This window comes from Styela clava, chromosome 3 (assembly GCF_964204865.1).
Source record: "Styela clava chromosome 3, kaStyClav1.hap1.2, whole genome shotgun sequence".
NCBI classification, from domain to species: Eukaryota; Metazoa; Chordata; class Ascidiacea; order Stolidobranchia; family Styelidae; genus Styela; species Styela clava.
This window is the reverse complement of record NC_135252.1, coordinates 20,113,538-20,133,410: the sequence shown is the minus strand read 5'-3', so window position 1 is coordinate 20,133,410 and position 19,873 is coordinate 20,113,538. Positions and strand designations below refer to the sequence as shown.

At 32.2% G+C, this 19,873-nt stretch overlaps 2 protein-coding genes across 7 annotated transcripts in view; both read left to right on the top strand.

The window, feature by feature from the left end:
* Positions 1-19,873, top strand: part of LOC120342898 (uncharacterized) — a 45,409-nt gene continuing 25,536 nt past the window's right edge. For both annotated transcript variants that reach the window (XM_078110889.1, XM_078110888.1), the window contains exon 1: positions 1-4. The gene's annotated coding sequence lies outside the window, so the exon portion shown is untranslated. The remainder of the gene's footprint in view (positions 5-19,873) is intronic.
* Positions 6,004-11,695, top strand: LOC120343232 (uncharacterized). Of its 5 annotated transcripts, XM_078111304.1 has the most exons (8): positions 6,004-7,270; positions 7,611-7,697; positions 8,118-8,180; positions 8,559-8,621; positions 9,000-9,062; positions 9,596-9,649; positions 9,939-9,974; positions 10,647-11,283. In XM_078111304.1, exons 1-8 carry the CDS (start codon positions 7,196-7,198, stop codon positions 11,151-11,153), a joined length of 948 nt encoding a protein of 315 aa, XP_077967430.1. In that variant the 5' UTR covers positions 6,004-7,195; the 3' UTR covers positions 11,154-11,283. The 5 variants fall into 5 exon arrangements, with proteins under 5 accessions (XP_077967430.1, XP_077967433.1, XP_077967432.1 ...); XM_078111307.1 differs by lacking the exon at positions 9,000-9,062 and having other exon boundaries at positions 10,647-11,695; XM_078111306.1 differs by lacking the exon at positions 8,118-8,180 and having other exon boundaries at positions 10,647-11,284.

The following is a 19,873-nucleotide window of genomic DNA, read 5'->3' as shown; positions in this document are numbered from 1 at the left end:
TTAAAAATCAATTTCTCACTATTATTTTAAAAGATCCGGTTAGAGAACCTAAAACTCAGACATATTCATTCAAATTGATTTGGGAATATTAATCTATAAACTTTGCGCTAGCAACAAATATGTATTTTGAACTTTTTTGAAATGGCTTATATACAATATGAATCTTTAATATGTTATTATACATATTTCTTTTGTATAACTAAAGTATTGTCATTGTTGTGAATCTCAATGAATGAATTTCTCAGTTCACTCCTACAAAATATAAAGTGCAATATAATTTATGTTCTTTGTGAGTTATTCAATTGTTTAGATGAATAGGGGAAACGTGTTCGACTATGGTATGTATGTAAGAGAGTCGCATATTTCTCTGAAATTATTTCGCCGAAATGCCACTTCTATAATTAGAATTGATTTAAAAATGTATGTATCATAGGCGTGACTTCTACTCAATGGACTTTGTGTTAGCTTATTATGCAATTTAACTGATTCATTTCATATCCTTGTCTTTGTAATGCGTTGCTTTAAACGCAAAAATATAAATATTTCCCTGGATCCTACTTGTGGGGTGGGTGAACAATTGCCAGAAATGTGGGTAATACGCGTCACGAAAAAAGGTTTCTACTGTATTTGATCTTTGCATCATCTCATAATGCAGATGTTCGTATCCATATAAATGTCAATGTGGTAATTTTTGGCAATTCCCTGCTAACCTACTAGATCAGGTTATTCAATTTAACAACACCCTTTGCCAAAACCAGGGATTTCACCGTATTCTGCACCCGGACTAGATGGAGGTAAACTATTGTAGGTAGCATTGTTTACCATTCCGCCCTACAGTGTTACGCAACATATTTTATGCGCGTCGCTGAGTATAAAACCATCCCATAAAAATTTCTCTGATTGAAATGACTGATAAATTATTTTAGATTTCTTTGATATCATTTCTGATATTCTGTTATGAATATTATGTTCTAAATTGAAATTTGATTTATTTTTTATTAATCGATATTTCTCAGTCTGTCGCAATATGATGTAAATATGTGCTTTATTACGTCGTAGTCAAAGGTAACGGTATATAATGGGTTTGCCAGTATTTGAAGAGCATATATTGAATCTGTGGAAGTTCAAACAATACATTCCAACTCCCCTATTTGAGCCTGGTTTATGAACAGTAAGATAGAAGTTGAAACATTAACGTGCCTCTTTTGGTGTCCTCGAGATTATGGAAATGCCTGATTTTAAATAATTTCCGTTACGTTAAGTTGTATGAATTGGCGAATTATAAATATATTTTTTTGCGTATAATTTTTAATATTAGTTTATCATTGATGTCATAACCTAATTAACGAGAATATCGGTCAGAGACCGAAGACTTATCGATCGAAACTTAGGGATCCCAAAACAGCGCTCTTACTCCATAGTGACACCTTGTGTCCAATCACCAAAAAAGTTATTAACTCTCTAATTATACGACGAAATTCGCCCAAAATCAATAGGCTTTTGGTACGAGATATGATGAATGCACATACAAATCTGGAGCAGATTCGATCTTGCTTTCGTGAGATATCGTGTGCATCTAACAGACATACAGACAGACCGACAGACAAACACCTATCAACATGCTTACCGATTAAAATCGATAAGTAATGATCTCGTATATAGCATATCGTCAGGCTAATTACCGAATTGCGTAGGTCATTTTTGGCGATTTTAAGTTTTTTGTAAAATTGGTATTTATGTAATGCTGCGCACCTGTCTGTTAACTCAGATTTTATTTTAAGTATTCCGAAACCCATAAAATGGAATTGTTGTATGACATGCACATTTGTGCAATTGTTTCGTCATAATGAATTATCATTGTTAACGTATGACTATTGTGACGTCACAAAGGCAAATAGCCTCGGCGAAGTATTTTCAAGTTGTTGCATCTCAGATTCCAGCTTAGCGCTTATAAATTTCAACTTATACCACAGTATAGCAAGACTTGCATTTGTGATATTCACAGTCTGAGTCCAATTCACCGTGGTTGGCTTTTATATTGGGTGCATTGCTGATTCTTTATATTTGATTTTAGTCTTATTTCGGTGGGTATGCAGAGCGTATTATATTGATGAAATATATATTTTTAAACATAAAAAATAATGTATTTGAAACAGATTAGCTTATTTGGGGATTAGACATCGTAGATGCTGAGAATTACATTTGTTTTTGGAATGCTTGGTTTTCAGGTCTGGTGCATATTGGCCAGTAGCAAAATTGCGTATGTCCCCAAGTCACATTTCTGCCTAAGTCACAGTGCGCCATTATGACGTCACATAACTGCGTCATAAAAATTATCTTGAATCCGGCTACGACCAAAAATTGAACCATGGCAAATTATTGACTCTCAATCGCATAACAATATAATTAGGAAGTTTTTTACGTTTTTCTCAAGCTTGCTGAAAATGACTTACGCAATTCGGTTCTTAGCGTGACGATATACAAATAGGTCAATCGGACTCACTTCACACGAAAAGTGTTTTCATCGGATATCATTCATATAAAATCGACTGGTACCAAACAATACAAGTATAATGGTAAAAGAAAATTTTGGCCATTCTGCGCAATAAAATGGGGAAAATTCAACAAAAAAGACTGAGAACCACTGTAATATTTTCTTTATCTGAGCACGTGGCTTGTCAAAATGGCAGACTGACATGACCTTGCGGTGGTGCAACATGTGCACGAAATAGCAGAAATTCCGTTAATCGATTCCAACATACCTGGAAATTTATAAATATATATAATCAATAACTAAACTATTTGACAAAACTCTTTATCTCTCATTTCTGATTTAAAATTAATTGATCCCCAGTTCCAAATAAATGAATTTTTCACAAAAATACCCGCAATAAAAGCAATTTGCAAAATTATTAATATTTACACTTCTTTACAAATAAGTATTACTATATTTCCAAGTAACCCCGTGTGTGAGGTTGCAATCGCATCTAAGAAAACGAAATACATGTCTCTTAGCTCCCACAAAATATTTTCTTATACTATAACATTGCTGCCACGCATGTCTGGTTGAACAAAGATTGCCACATGTCACAGTCATAACAACTAATAAGACATTGATTTGAGAAGCATCCATAAAGAGTGTCCCGTGTAAATTCACTGTTAAACGTTATGCACTCTTATGTAGTGCAACGGCACTTTCAAACAGTGAATATTTAAACAATTAAATATTTTAGTGAAATTAATTCTGATTATTTTTTATTTGATCTATTTATGCACATTCTGAACAAATCTCTCTGTAACACACATAGTCATTCCAAGCAAAATCCATAATATTGACGTTTGTGCAAGTCATATAAAACAAATCAAATAAATTCGAAATATACCATTATATAACATAGCCAATGACTCATGTTCTCCTATGTACGATAAATATATAAATAGTGTTGCAATTAGCGATGTACGTGATGTGACTGAAGGAAAATTTTGATTCTTTTGATTATTTTAATTTAGGTCAGTTCTAAGGTTTAAATGATTTGTATATTACCGTAATTGAATTCATATTATCTTTTTCATAGGTGTGCCCGGCAATTATAATTAGATATATTTCTTGAGAATATTTAATAGATTTATAGACATAATGGAATCTATTAAGATTTATTTCATCAGCTTTCAATGAAGCATAATTTAAGCATTTTTTTTTTCAATTTCATTATGAATCTTTTTTTGTATTATTATCATTTTGTTGCAATTCAAAGATACGAAATAATTTTTATAGCATGAAACACCACGTAAATGCAAGATCTCCAAATATGAATAATGATGGCAATAAATGAAAATCCTCTATTAAGTTAAGTTAAAATATGAATCGTTTTGTTAATATGTTTTTGTTTGAAGTCTTTTTCATGTTTTTTATTGTTGTTATGAAAAAATCGCCTTTTTTATTAATGGAAAGGCCAATATCGGGCGTTGAAAGTTTTGGTATTCAGCAAAGTATTTTATCTGCAATAAGAATATTTGTTTACGTTTTGTCGCGCATGTTTCTAGTTCATAATGGTGTTACAGTCGGGTTTTAGTAATGTTTTGATGATATCATGTGTGGGATATTGTTGCAAGACAGGGACATTATAATGCAAAGTAGGAATATATATCAAAATCTGACTTTAATTAATTATTGTACGAATAATAAAATCGAAAAGCAGAAATAATATTTATAATTCCGAATCGACTCTAAACTTTAGGACCGATCAAACTTTGCCTTCAATTTGTCAGGATTTTTAAACCATTTGCAGCAACCAGGGACATCACCCGTTTCCATACCTATAAAACTATTAAACTTATTCTTTGAGTCCATTCTATGCAATTCGTGAATAACATATGACGTATGATTATTTTGATCCGTGTGTTTGCTTTTCTATAAAAGGTTTCGTTTAACAAAATATATTATTACTTTATGAACTCCTACAGAAAAGATATTACATTTTCTATTTTATTGCATAGTTATATTTCATCGGACGATTCTATGAGACAAAAGTTGAATAAAAGGTGTTATGGTGGATTGTTGTAATCTGTCAGATATTTATATATTCATCTTTTTAAACGCAGATGCTGGTAATGTGAATTGTTTTAGCTAAAAACTGAACGAAACACTAAAGCAGCAATTTAATCCCTTTTTTATTGCGCGAGTTGTTGCTTTATCACAAACTTCAACATAAAATGTAAATTATCCTTTTATTCCAAGATTGTTCTACAAAGTATTATCAGCAATTTACCATACGCTTGTAAAGCCAGACCAACTCTGATTTCAATTTGATTCCGATTGATAAAATATCAGCAAAAATGTCAAGCGTTTCAACCGTTCACTAAAAAAAAGTTTCGTACTTTTTTTACAAGTCATTCAGGTCTTTTATGACATTGCGTAAAATTTCGCAATTGTTTGCATTCTGACATAAAAGTGGAAGTAGAATATTTTTAATACACTTGAGTGTATTGTTGCAATAGCCTTGTTATATATAAAAGAATCCTAAGCGTGGGCATTTTGTTTTCCTTGTACTGTCGGTGTAGGCTTTCAGGATAACTAAGTACAAGGGCTGCTGCATTAAACCCTGTCAGACTTGGTAGAATACCAGAACCATAATATTGTGCCAAACAGAAGAAATTCATTTGAATAATTGAAAAATTCTTTGGAATATTTCAGATTTAATAAATTATAAATCAAATGGATAAATGTTTCATAAATAATTTCAAATTGGCCGAGATTTAACATCTGCGTTGGGTGGCAAAAAAATCGAAATAAAGCTAAAACACTCTTTGTCGATAACTAAAGTTATATGTCATTTATTTAATACGTTAAAAACCATCTGCTCAAAGATTTGTCGACGCTCGTTTAAGTCATATAAATCAAACCAAATAAAAACAATTCTAAATATATCATAGCGCAGCCATGACATGCCCAAATCAACACAAAGGGAAGGTAAACTATGACGCAAATTCTCCTATGTACAGTAAAGATATAAAAAGTATTAAACCTAACGATGTACGTGGTTTGACTGAAGAAAAAGTTTAATAACTTTAAACTCTTTAATTTAGGTCAGTTCTGAAGTTTAAATTATTTGTACATTACGTTAATTGAACTCATATTATCCGCTTCATATGTTTGCTCGGCAACTATAAGTATATATATTACATGAGATTATTCCATAGATTTATTAACATAATAGAATTTATTAACATATATTACATCAGTTTTTAATGAAGCAATTTTTAAGGAGTTCTTTCAATTTCATTATGAATCTCTCTTGTATCATTATTATTTTGTTGCAATTCAAAACGACAAAGTAATGTTTTTGTATCATACACAACGCAAATGCAAGATCTCCAAATATGAAACATGATGACAATAATCAAAAATCCTATATTGGACACGAAATTAACATATGAAGGCCAATTTCTGGCGGCGAGAGTTTGGGGATTTGGCAAAGTATTTTATCTGCGTCAAAGTTTTTTTGTGTGTCTTGTTGCACATTTTTAAGTTTATAAGAGTGTTGCAGTCGGGTTCAGTAATGTTTTTGCTGATATCATGTGTAAGATTTTGTTTCTAGACAGTGAAATTATTATGCAATGTAGGCGTACATCTGACTGTCTTCAAAATCTGACTTTTATTAATTGCTGTGCGGATAATAAAATTGCACAGCAATAAAATATGTGAATCAGAATCAACTGTAAACTGTAGGATCGATGAAACTTTGCCCTTAACCTGTCAGGATTTTAAAGCCCTTTGCAGCAACCAGGGACATTACCCATAATCATACCAATAAATTGTAAGTTTAACTTATTGTTCGACTCCACTTTAATTGTGAATGATAGAAAAACTTTTTTTACACTGTGGATACTGAATTTGCGCAACCTTTTATTCTTATATCAAAACGAAGCAACAGAAACGATGCACACGTTTGTTCTGAATTGTGTTGAAAATGGTTGAGGAAATTATTCAAAAAAAGAAAAAAGTCAACCCCCCTGGGCTCATGTGATAAAATAGTGTTTAATATTTTTATTTTAAACTGAAAAAATAGTTATATTTCGCCATTTTTTTAACAAGTCTGTTAACATGCGCACATAAAACCTTTTATTAAATGTTTTCTAAGCGATAGTTTTGATACTGCTTCACGTTTATGTAGGCGTATGAATAAATTCAAAATAATATTCTGCATAAAAAGATACCCATTTTTTTGCCTGCGGTGTATCTCTCTTTCGATCCGGCATTCAGTGAACCCAGTATGCAAACATTGTTCAATTTTAAATGATTTAAGAGTCTTACTGCACACTAACACAAATATATTTCTGTAACGTTTCAATTTTATTAGGTTTATCTTTATTTGAGCTATTTCGTCAACGTACAGTTTAATCAAAAAAATATATATCACACAACAAAATAAAACCTATTCATAACAGAGTGCTTGTCGATATGCTTCATTTAAACAAAGAAATTTGCAGGGTATGGTTTGGTAAGGTTATATATCTGTGACTGTAAACATGAAAAAGGTAGTTACAATTTTAAAATTTTCTAACGAAGTAGTTTTTTGTCATCATAACTAAGCCGAGTTTGTTCATATTTTTTTCATTGTTTATTCAATGTAATAAAATAAAATAATGCATTTTGTTTTCTTCCAGTCTATAGGCTTTTTGATAACTAGGTACAATGGCTGCTTCATTAAATCCTTCCGATCTTGTAGAAAGTGCAAAGCCATCAGATGGAGAAAATCAAAACAACCAGGCAAGATTGATTTTGGAGTAGTAAGCTATCGCTAGGAAGAGTACATTAGGTACATAGTCAAGGCATTTTGCTCTGCTATGATGCTCTCATCAGAAATCATGCAAAACAATTCAAAAATTTTTTTTTATATTCCAAGTTTATACAAATATACTTGGTATTAAATATGTTAAATGAAAAGTTGAATGAAGAAATAACTTTGAAGCACATTTGATAGAGTCAGCTTCGACATTGGTGAAATAGGTTGTTAAAATATAATTTTCTGTAACTAACATTTATACTAATTCACCGGAAAATGTTTTTTCCGTATTTTGTCATGATTCAAAATAATCAATTATTTTAGGAAGCTCTACCGATTCTTTCTCCGTCAAGTGATGCACAAAATGGAGAAATGCTGAACGATCTGTTTGAACAAATGAAGAAACTGAAAGTGAGAAGTTTTCTCTAATCCCAATACAAACTGTTATTAGGAAAAATTATGGAATTATTGTTTTTCTGCTGTTGGCAAATATTCACTTTAAATTTGTTTTAGCATATCATCAAAAATTCATTTTACTCTTTGTAAAATCCGTGCAGATAAAAGGAGTCATGTATTTATGTAATTATATTTATTTAGCTGCTGTATGTGCGACGTATTTTTAAATCGAGCTTATAAAAATACAGGACTATCTGAACAAAGCGCTGTAATCCGGAGAACTGATATATTGGAATGTTATGGAATCCTGTTCTGCGGTAAATCATATTCTACCATATATAGGTATAAAGGATGAGTGTTTCATGCTAATTACAGAATTATATCATAAGTTCAAAAATGGCTGTTTGATTTATTCCGCGTTATTTATTTCAACAGGAGCAAACAGAGAAACAATTGAAAGACCAAAATGCGAGAATAGCAGAGCAAAGCAAAGATTTGGTGAGTATTTTGTATTTAAAATGAAAATCACCAAAACCATAGTTCACAGCAGTGCAAGATAAGTTTTGAATTCAAATTCAAAGGTGCTCGACGGTACTTCTCTGGACCATATTCAACCACTGATATATCAAAAACGTTTTTTTTTTATATTAATGTACTATTCTTCTTATCACAAATCAAAATGAATAAAATTAAATCGCAAAAATTTAAAAATGCTGCTCTTTTTTATCCAGTGCTTTTTATTTCTTATGAGAAATTCAATAAATTCAAATAAAATTCAGATAGGTATAAAGGATGGGTGTTTCATGATAATCACAAAATTATATCATAAGTTCAAAAAAGGTTGTTCGGTTTATTCCGCGTTATATATTTCAACAGGAGAAAACAGAGAAACAATTGAAAGACCAAAATGCGAGAATAGCAGAGCAAAGCAAAGAGTTGGTGAGTATTTTGTATTTAAAATGAAAATCACCAAAACCATAGTTCACAGCAGTGCAAGATAAGTTTTGAATTCAAACTCAAAGGTCCTCGACGGCACTTCTCTGCACCATATTCAACCACTGATATATCAAAAACGTTTTTTTTTTATATTAATGTACTATTCTTCTTATCACAAATCAAAATGAATAAAATTAAATCGCAAAAATTTAAAAATGCTGCTCTTTTTATCCAGTGCTTTTTATTTCTTTATGAGAAATTCGATAAATTCAAATTATATTTAGATAGGTATAAAGGATGGATGTTTCATGATAATCACAAAATTATATCATAAGTTCAAAAAGGGTTGTTCGGTTTATTCCGCGTTATATATTTCAACAGGAGAAAACAGAGAAACAATTAAAAGACCAGGATGCGAAAATAGCAGAGCAAAGCACAGAATTGGTCAGTCAGTATTTTGTATATAAAATGAAAATCGCCGAAACCATAGTTCACAGCAGTGCAAGATGAGTTTTGAATCCAAATTCAAAGGTCCTCGACGACACTTCTCAGTATCATATTCGACCATATTTACATGGATCATATTCAACAGAAGTTAAAACAATACATCTTTCTTATATATTGAAACAGTCCTAACAGTTCTGAGTCCTGAAGTCCTTGCTTGCTCCAGTTTTGTAAAATGTTTCAGAAATCAGAAAGTCTTGAGAATGAGGATTTTTAAATTTTTTTAGATAAAAAAAACATTTATTTTTTTCAAAAACACTTCGCTATTCGCACGAACACCGAGTACCTTTTTTAGGGTACAATAAAAGCCATTTCATCTCAAATATCTTCAGTTCCTCCTAATAGTTTACTATAAGTGTAAAATACCTACCAAAACATCTCTGGTTCGGACTTGTAAGTAATTTCACTGCAACTTTCATTGTTTAGATTTTTTGCAAAATAGAATATTACCATTCGTGCAATTATTTTTGTAGGTTGAAGTAAAAAACAAGTTAGACACTGTTCAGAAAGAGTTAGATGACATCAAGGTAATTGATTGTTTTGTCTCATACTTTATTCATTTTAATATGTAAATGCGTAATAGTACTCCAAATGCTTATCAAGCATTAATATCAAACGTTCACCCCGAGTTTACCTGATGTTGAGCAGGGTATGCAAGTTCCAAGTAGCAAAGCGTGACCAATTTTAAATAGTTAACAATCGGTTTTGTCATAAAATAATTCTTCATTTATAGATGATAATGACCACATTTTTGATAAAAAACTTATTTGTATGTATTTATACTTTTTAAAAACTGGTTCTTGACTTATTTTATAGGATTTCGAGACAATGTACAACAAACTTGGAGGGGAGGTAAATAAAATTTAACACATGTTGAGATGTATATGGGACGTTGATAGATCAGCGGGTCTTTCAATTATATATCGGAATCAAATAGGTTAATAGGATATAATAACATAACGGCTCCATTCAAGTACTTCATTCAAAAGTATTTTTTTGTTTATTATACTCAATGAATATTCGAATATTATTAAAATGCTTTCGCCGCTAATGATATTTCTGATATACCTAGTTCTATTTATCAAAAACTTCTTTTTAACAATTTTGGCATCTCAATCAAGAAAGCAATGCTCATATATATGAACATGAAAGTAAAATGACAATCTGAACATAAAGCTGTCATTCTAATGCAATACTAAAATCAAATTAAATTGCAAAACTTTCACCAACGGTATACTGCTTGGTAGCTCTTTGTCGAGAAATGGAGATAAACATGACAACAGAAAGCAAACTCTTTAAAAATATATTTGAATTCCAGATCATAATTTATTCATGATTTCATTACTAAAATATTATTGTTTTGTAGTGAATATTAGAGGAAGGGATTTAATGATCATAAGGGCCCCGGACTACGCAAGGCAATCTACTCTTTTTGAATCAAAAGTCTTTTGATGAATATCAAGATAATATACGACTTTTTGTTTTACTGATAATATATTTTATATTATTCATATTTTTGCCTAGACCTACTTCTATATGGATCTGGAGAAATGCTACAAAATGATGAAACAAGAATGTAAAGGTGATAAGGAAAAGCTGAAACAACTGGAATCTTGGTACAAACAAAAAAAAAATATGAGAGTGAAGAGAATTGGCGTCGCCACGGTTGCTGGTGGCGTTTTTGGCGGAATGATTGGGGGTCTCTCTCTCCACAGCAAAGAGTTTGTTTCATACATAACTAGAATAGGAGTGCCGTCAATTGACGTTGTAGCAATCGGTGTTGGAATTGGATTTGTTATAGTAGGCTTGAGTTTGGCAGCCTACAAAGCATATCGAAATAAAAAAATGAAAAACATAAATATTGATAATAAAACACAAGCCAAAGTAGGTATTGAAAATGAGTCAGCCGAAATGCCTTGTCAGAATGATTGTGAGAGTAAGACATCAGAAGTCATGAATGATCCCATGTCACTGTCATTAAAAAACCCTTCCTCATCGTCAACGAATGAAGGAATTGTTTCTCATAATTAAATAAACACGATTATTTTCCTTATACACAAGGTGTCTCAAAAGTAAGTATACACTTTTAATGTTGATTTGCTTTTTAGGTACTCGTCCTAGAGCGTTCATTTCTTCAGTAAACATAGTATGGATAAGTAGTAAAATTTAGGTATTGTTTGCATTTTACTTCATCCCACAGAATGACAAGAAGATTAAACCAAGAAATGAGGTGAAAAATTGCTGTTTGTCAAGAAGCACATAAATCAGTAAGACAAACTCAGCGCCTCTTTAACAGAGAATTCGGAATTATTTTCGAATTTCTCGTAAATTTATGAAAACTGGATCTGTAATTGATGCACAAAGATCGAGAATGACAAGGAGCGTATGCTCTGAGGAAAATATTCAGAGCCGAATTGATTTTAAATTCTCTGTAAAAGAGGCACTGAGTAGGCCTTACTGATTTATATGCTTATTGCCAAACAGCAATTTTTCACCTCTTTTTTGATTCAATATCCTTGTCATTCTGAGGGTTGATGAAAAACATGAAAACAATAACTAAATTTTACTACTTATCCATACTATGTTTACGGAAAAAATGAACGCTCCATGATGAGTACCGGAAAAGAAAATCAAAATTAAAATTACATACTTATTTTTAAGACACACTGTATATATATAAAATAACAGTGAAACTCGTTTTGTATGCTGTCCAAAATGAAATAAACAAGTTTCGGTATTCATTACTAATTGAAGACCAAGTTATGATCATATATTGGTATCAGTTCTCATGCCCACAAACTTTTATAAAACGGTCTAAGATGATATATTTGGTAACCAAAAATAAACAAAAATTTATTTCAATCGGGCCAATATTGAGGTCAGAATTTGAGTCTCAGAACTCGAAATATTTTATTAAATCCTGGAGCGTTATTGAACTTGTTCATGGAAATTTCTGTGGTGCCCCCATTCCCCTTTGCCCTAACACGTGCTTAATTTGCGTAATGATTAATCCAATCCTGTATATATATTAGAATGTCGTGTATTTTATCTTGTCAAATATCAATGTTGAATAATTTATATTGAACTTATACTCATTATACATATTTTATATGTATGTATATAAGAATTATCATTTACCCCCATTTTGCCCTTTAATGTATTTTTTTACTCATATTGAAAATAAATGGTTATACAATTCATAATTTTTGTGGATAATTCAATTTTTCAAAGTAGATAAAGAATGTGCCTAATTATAATATTTATTAATTTGCTAGAATATTGGCCAATTCAAGCTGCAGGAGATGAAAGGTTTAAGAACAGCTGAATATAGCATTATTCTATTATTCAGATTTTTATACCCCAGGTCATAACTGTGGAGAAGTTGAATTTCAGCGCATACTCTGTCAACTCTGTACCAGGTTGGGGCTGGACCATAATTTTATTCCGATTTCTTTATTTTAGTTCTATTACGAGTTCGGGGATTGCCAAGTGAATATACCCCCTGCCCAAAGGTTTCAGTCCCTTTACACAACTTGATGTAAAATAGGCAAACAAAATTAGTTAGCTACATATTGGTACACATACTTTTGAAGCGCCCTATAAAGACCAACATGTTGGGTCAGGTTATTCAGTTGCATAACACCCTTTGCCACAACCAGGGACTTCACCGAATTCTGCACCCGGACTAGATCGAGGTAGATTGTTGTAGGTATAGCACTGTTTGTAAATCCGCCCTACAGTGTTACGCAACATATTTTAGGTAATGGCACTACGTTGCCTGCGCGCTGCTGTATAAAATCACGAACTTTTCTAATAATATCGCGGTTTGGAATAACTAAGAAGATATTCCAGATTTTATTAAGATCATTTCTCATATTTCATGGAATATTATGTAATAAATTTAAATGGTACTCCCGATGTATGTGAACCAGATTAGGGTTGGGCCATAATTTTAATCAAATTTTCGTTAATTTAGTTCTATTATCAGTTCGGGGACTAGCAAAGTGACTCTCGTAGTATTTGTACATCAATTTATATTCTAACCCTAACCTGGTACACACCTGGTACTATCTTCCGGTGTCCGCCATCTTGGTTCACATACTTCTGGAGTACCGTTTAAATTGACTTATTCTCTCAGAAGACATTCACGACTCTGAGTGCATTTCTCAATACCATTAACTATCAAATTGTGCTTTTGGGTTGAGTTCAACGATATCTTGACGAGTTAAACAATTCCGTCAAACCTGGATTAAACAGAAACTAAAACAAATAGGAATTTCTCTCATTCATTTTGACTCTTGCTGTAGTGACCTATAGTCTGACACCTGCGTTACACAAAATAATGAATGGGGTATGGGTTTGTAAAAGAGTTGAATGTACCATTTACAGGAATGTATAAAACGTTATAGCTCAGATCACATAACTTTATTTAAAAATAATAAAAAATTGTAATCATTTTATTCGTCGGCGATCCACAGATTAAATTTAGGGACTGCGCGCACCTTGCAGGTAAAGAGAGAATATCATAAGGTAAAGAGAGAATATCAAAGTGAAAAAGCTTATAAGCACTAAGGTCTCCTCCATTATAGATTACTGATCAACACTACGCCAAGCTAAAGGATGACAGACATATATATATTTACATGTTTTTTTTTTCAATTTGAGCTATTATCAGCCATTTGATCAAATTCAATGGTACGTTTTATCTCTACATTACCGGTTCCCGACAACGCACATATTATATTATCCTAAAATATTTGTGCTGTATTTGTTTTCTCTTACAAGTATGAACTTGGAGTTATGCGTAACTTTATAAGATTTGTTTCATTAGGAAGCGCCGCAATTTTCATGAAAATCAAGGACAGAATGTTGAAGCGTTCCCATTCTAACCATACATCGTGGGCAAAAGTTCTCGGGACCTCAAATACCGTGCCACACAGTACTCGTGTTGTAATAAATTAGGTGGGCAATTCCAACCGTCAAATTTCAGGTCACTTCAAACCACAATGCTCTTTATATTCAAAGGCCAAAGCCAATATGCAATATAAAGCAAAAAAGAAATAGAATACATTCCATAAATTACAAAATCAGATATCGACTCACAGTAATCAATATACGAGGGGCGCAAAAATCTCGCTCAGTTATCTCGTCAGCGATATCTTGTTGTTCAATTACAACATCGATTATAGTGAGGGATTGAATATGAAATATTTTATATGGTGACCGTACATTTGAACCAATGTACATTTGAACCCATGTGTATATCCACGGGTTCAATCTATATGCGGGTGCTAAAACCCATGGGTTAGGGTTAGTATGGGTTCAACTATCCGAAAAACAAAAACAATTCCCTAGGTGCAATAGCATACAGGTGCAATTGTCATGGGTTCAAATGTACGTGGGTTCAAATGTAATGGAACCATTTTATATAAGTATACACAATAGAAAACCAGACAACAGAACCGAAATAAACTACAGAAACAAGGTACTAAGTCGCAATGATTCATGGAATATTTGATAACTCACTAGCGACATCTGGGGTTAGGCTATGGCTCATTGTTGCTGATTCCACCCTGAAGCGTATTCTTAATTTGACGCCGACAAATTCAATGGAAGTTTGTATGACTTTTGTGGAAAAGCAATCGTCATAACGAGAGGATCTGACAGAGGATTGTATTCTGTTTGAATGAACATTTCCCTGCTTCAAAAATAGTACGTATGAGAGTGTTTAGTTGTGGCTTCGGTGCATCAACAACTCAGAGTTTGTAATGTAGGCATGAAAGAATAAATCAAGATTTATTCACCACATAATATCTAAAGGGATATCAGAAATGACAAGATTTGATCCAATTTCGCATTGCATTTGAATGATAGTATAGAATATAACAGGGGTGGACAACCTTTTTCGACTCGCGTGCCAAAATCGGCTAAATTTATCTACAAAATTCTTCCTTGTGCCGACCAAAATTAAAAACAATGCTTTGCTACTTTCAAAGCGAAAATACACAATAATAAACCTTTTAAACATATACGGACAGATTCACTATTCAGGAAAATATCAGTCCGACAAATAGATTTGATTACTTTCCTTATTCAATATCAGTGAGACTTCTGCTGCGCATTACCACTGATGGAGATTTGACATTGGGTTTATACTTTGTAACTTTCAGAGAAACACACAAACTACTGGTTTCATTAGTCAGGCCACGCCTATTTACAAGACTTATTAACTGAGAACAGAGATTCACAAGCATATGCAAATAAAAACATGAAGACACGTGTTGCCCACCCCTGGAATAGATGATTAATTCTATATACAATTGTCACTGCATTTTCGCTGACGTATAGTTGAGCACACCTTTTTTATGCTTCCCACATACTCTTCTGGTTCTGGTGGGTTATCTAAGATGCATTTGATTCTGACGTAAGATATAGAATTGAGAGCTTATTATCAACTGGCATATGTATATATCTGTATATTTACCTCTCCTTCATAGTGCTTGAACATTGACTGGAACGTCTGTAATGTTGGTAATATATAAGTTATTAGAAAGTATAGCTTTGAATACGCAAAAATCCATCAAAGATTTTACAACTTACAATTGTCAACAATAAATCCACTCACAAATGGTGAAATATCCAATCATTATATAAAAGGTGTCAGATGAAGAATTTATGGTTAATTAAATCAAATGTTGTGACATATCGAAATTTGTATCTCAGATATTCAAATGAAATTTTAAATTTCTGGAGCTTGCATGAGAAAATAATTATTCTCCTTGAAGCTCTCCAATTCATCATGAACATTTGACTTTCTTGACTTCTTCCTATAAAAAATGTATATTTTGTATCATTTGAATTCACAATCACTGCGCACAGCAGTCAGGATGCATAAAATAGATTAATATTTCCAAATATAGGTATATATGATACGGTGTATTATGCAATGATATTCGGTCCTAGATTCGCTGTGGAAGTTCCCTGAACGGTAAAAAACTGATCTTGTACCATTAAACTGCTTGACCCCAGTCGCATTAGTATGAGAGCTTTTGTGTGTGTGTGTGTATTCGTACTTTACACAGACAACATTGACATAAATTGAAAACAGTGTAAGCTGAATTAGCATGACATGCTTTATATCACGGATCCCAGATACAATGTATATGCTCTGAAAGGTCTGGTTAACCCACCTTGTCATATTGCGACAATGCGAGAATATAACCTAACCTCTATTTGTGCACATATTGACAAATAATCAGACTCAAAAACAAAAAATTATATCATGCTTGTCCACTACTGACAACAGAAAAAAAAATGATTTGTGGGGGTAAATGTTTTTTAAAAGCGTTTACACTAGATATCGGCCACGTAATCAAATAGGTATCTTGATCTTTAAAATGGTTCTGCATTTTGTTAATATTTAATTGGCGATATATGTATGGGAGGGGGAAAGGAAATAACTTCCATGCGTATTATTGCTTATTTTATATGAAAAAAAAATTTATAATCAGAGGTTTCATATTCTTAAGTTTATTTCTATCAGTAACGACGAGTAAACTCGTTCTTGACATTTTATGACTAACAAGAGGGCAAATATATATATATATATATAGACGCTTCAAATCGTTTTCAGTACCGGTAGTCTTCCTTGTCAAAAAACTACCGACTTCGCCATACAGTAATTAAATAAATTTTTAATTTGGATGACGTCATCACATAACATATCCAAATGCGAGATAAATAAAATAAAACCTACAGAAATTTTGAAAATGAATAAAGTAATAGACTTTTAATGATCAAAGTCAAGTATTGAAACAATTTATCCACTAGTTGATGAGAAAAGCTATTTTTTTACCAAGAAATATTCGTCAATAACGTAAATGTTCATTGAGCAGTAAGTGTTCAGAGTACTCAAGATACCAATGATATTAAATGGGTAATTCAATTTTTATATTGTTTGTTGTGCAACTCACCAATTCATCTATTTGCCTGACCATCTCTGAATTGCTTTCTTCTTGCAAAACGCAAATAAAATGAAAGTGAAAAAATTTGGAATTTTGGGCATAAAAAATTTTTTGTCGAATAAAAAACTTCGATATTGGGATTAGAAAATATACCTGTCGGATCGGATATACAGGCGCCCTCTATTTTGGAACAAAAGTCTAATACTTTGTTCAAAAATTTAATGAGCTTAAATTAGATATGAGCCATAGACAAAATTAAAAAAAAAGATAAAAAAAAAAGAATAAAAATAGGGATACCGGATACCCGTGTAAAATTGAACGTGAAAATTTGCGCTAATCAAAAATTCAAAAATCATATATCATTATTATCTTGGATTGAAGTGAAAATATTTGCCTGTAGCTTATTCATTTGTTCATACATGATCCTTAACATTTCTTCATTTCGTGTATCACCAGACGGAGGGAGAATCGGCAAAGCATTCTGAAATATTCGATTATTTTATTAACACGACCAAATGAAGGGATAAAAGTTTTTCAATCATTTGGTAAAACTGAACGTGTAAATGTCTCATTATTTTAAAATAATGAAACTATTTTCATCTTTGCGCAAAAGAATGGGAAAAATTGCGAATGGAGCTGATAAATCCCAAATTTTAAAATATTTATTCTAATATTTCACAAATGACAAAGCCCGCTCTGGTAAAATGAGCTTTCATATCATTCATCTTAATTACTATCAAGTTGTAGTTGTAAAAGCGGGAGAATATTAAAATTGAATATAACGAAAAAAAAATTCAATGAGAGCAACATAGCTAGAGCACCATAATCGTGTCTTGAATATGTGCCTAATATATTTTTCTAAGCTATAGCCTACTATTCATAAAAATATTTGACTGGTGTTCTGATTTTCTACACCTTGTGGACTTGCGTTTTCTACAAGATCGACAGGGTTCAATGTAGCAGCCAGTGTACCTAATTATCCTAAAGGCCTACATAGACTCTACGAAGAAGAAAAAAATGCCCATGCTTATAACATTTCTAAAAATACACTGAAGTATATTTAAAAAAAAAATGAACGTTGTAGACTTGTAGTCTCAGAAATATTAATAACGAATATTGGGGCTCAAGCAACTATCTTGAAACTTCTTGAACGAATATAAAACCGAAGAGTAATAATTGGCCAAAATTTGATTCAATTTTATCAAGTCACAAATGTGTGTTCTCTCAGATTATTCGTTAAGAATAATAAGCATAATTTACAAAGTCCGAATACAATACAATAAATATTGAATTGCCTAGCTTAATATTTGCATTGAAGTCCTCATAAAATGACCAAGCCCAATATGTACGCACAAAGGGCATACTAAAAATTGATGTTTCATAAATATTTTTCTGTTTGAAGAGTTGGAAGTAATGGCTTATTAGTTCCGAATGGAGTATACATTTTGCAGATCAAAGTAAGTAGACGGGAAAATGACAAAACGATGTAGGATACAAACAAAAACGAATGAAATGATTTTCTTTTTAATAATTCCAAAAAAGTAGAAGGACATGAATTGATATAGCAAGCCGGCAGGCCCACAGTTTGGAATGAGGCACTTCACTCGCCTATAAAAATTTTGAATAGGAACTGGCTGACTATCAAGAATTTACAACGAGAATAAGAAAATATCATTCCTGTTAAACACTTATTTACAAACATTATCTGACTCGTAGCCAGATCTAGAAATTACCTGCCGTTTGTTCTTAAGCAGTTTGGGGTAATCAATATAATCTCACCAAAACTTGGCTTATACTGGATATACTTCGTAGAAATGAAACAATATGTCGTTCAAGTAGTATTACACAAAAGCCGTTTTGATTGAAACCTTCTTTTGTTCAGTTGAAATTTGGCCCATACTAGAACGAGAATAATTCTTGTGTTTTAGATCAAAAAATTGAAAACTAAGTTTACGAGGTGATAAAATATAATATCCTGGAGGTTACAGGATGGCGACGACGACGACGACGACGACGACGACGACGACGACGACGACGACGACGACGAGTAAACTCGTTCTTGACATTTTATGACTAACAAGAGGGCAAATATATATATATATATATAGACGCTTCAAATCGTTTTCAGTACCGGTAGTCTTCCTTGTCAAAAAACTACCGACTTCGCCATACAGTAATTAAATAAATTTTTAATTTGGATGACGTCATCACATAACATATCCAAATGCGAGATAAATAAAATAAAACCTACAGAAATTTTGAAAATGAATAAAGTAATAGACTTTTAATGATCAAAGTCAAGTATTGAAACAATTTATCCACTAGTTGATGAGAAAAGCTATTTTTTTACCAAGAAATATTCGTCAATAACGTAAATGTTCATTGAGCAGTAAGAAGATAATAATGGCGTCATATGTCACATGCTTTTATATAATTAATATGCGACTCTATGCAACGAGATGCCAATTACGATACTGATTGAATTGAGATATTTAGGCATATTAAACAATGCTTATTTGCGGTTGCTCGTTTGGAAAGCGTATGCTTTTTACGGATATTATCCCAAAGCAAATCGCGAGAAATCAGTCAGAATTTGAAGCGAATAATCCCGGGGAAAGATGCGGGCGGACACTAAAATGTCAAGAGTTAATTGATAGTTCAACAGTTTCCCATGAATCTAATCACTAGTATAAATACTGTACATTCAACTGTAAATAGACAGTCTGTTCTCGATGATATGTTGAGCATGTACTATGTCTGTATGAGTTATTTACGTTAATATTAAAC

Excerpts from the sequence above, each read along its gene's own strand:
- LOC120343232 (XM_078111304.1), top strand. The coding sequence starts at position 7,196 with ATGGCTGCTTCATTAAATCCTTCCGATCTTGTAGAAAGTGCAAAGCCA. Across the intron at positions 7,698-8,117 it reads AACAAATGAAGAAACTGAAA|GAGCAAACAGAGAAACAATT; the intron begins GTGAGAAGTTTT and ends TTATTTCAACAG. Across the intron at positions 9,063-9,595 it reads CAGAGCAAAGCACAGAATTG|GTTGAAGTAAAAAACAAGTT; the intron begins GTCAGTCAGTAT and ends TTATTTTTGTAG.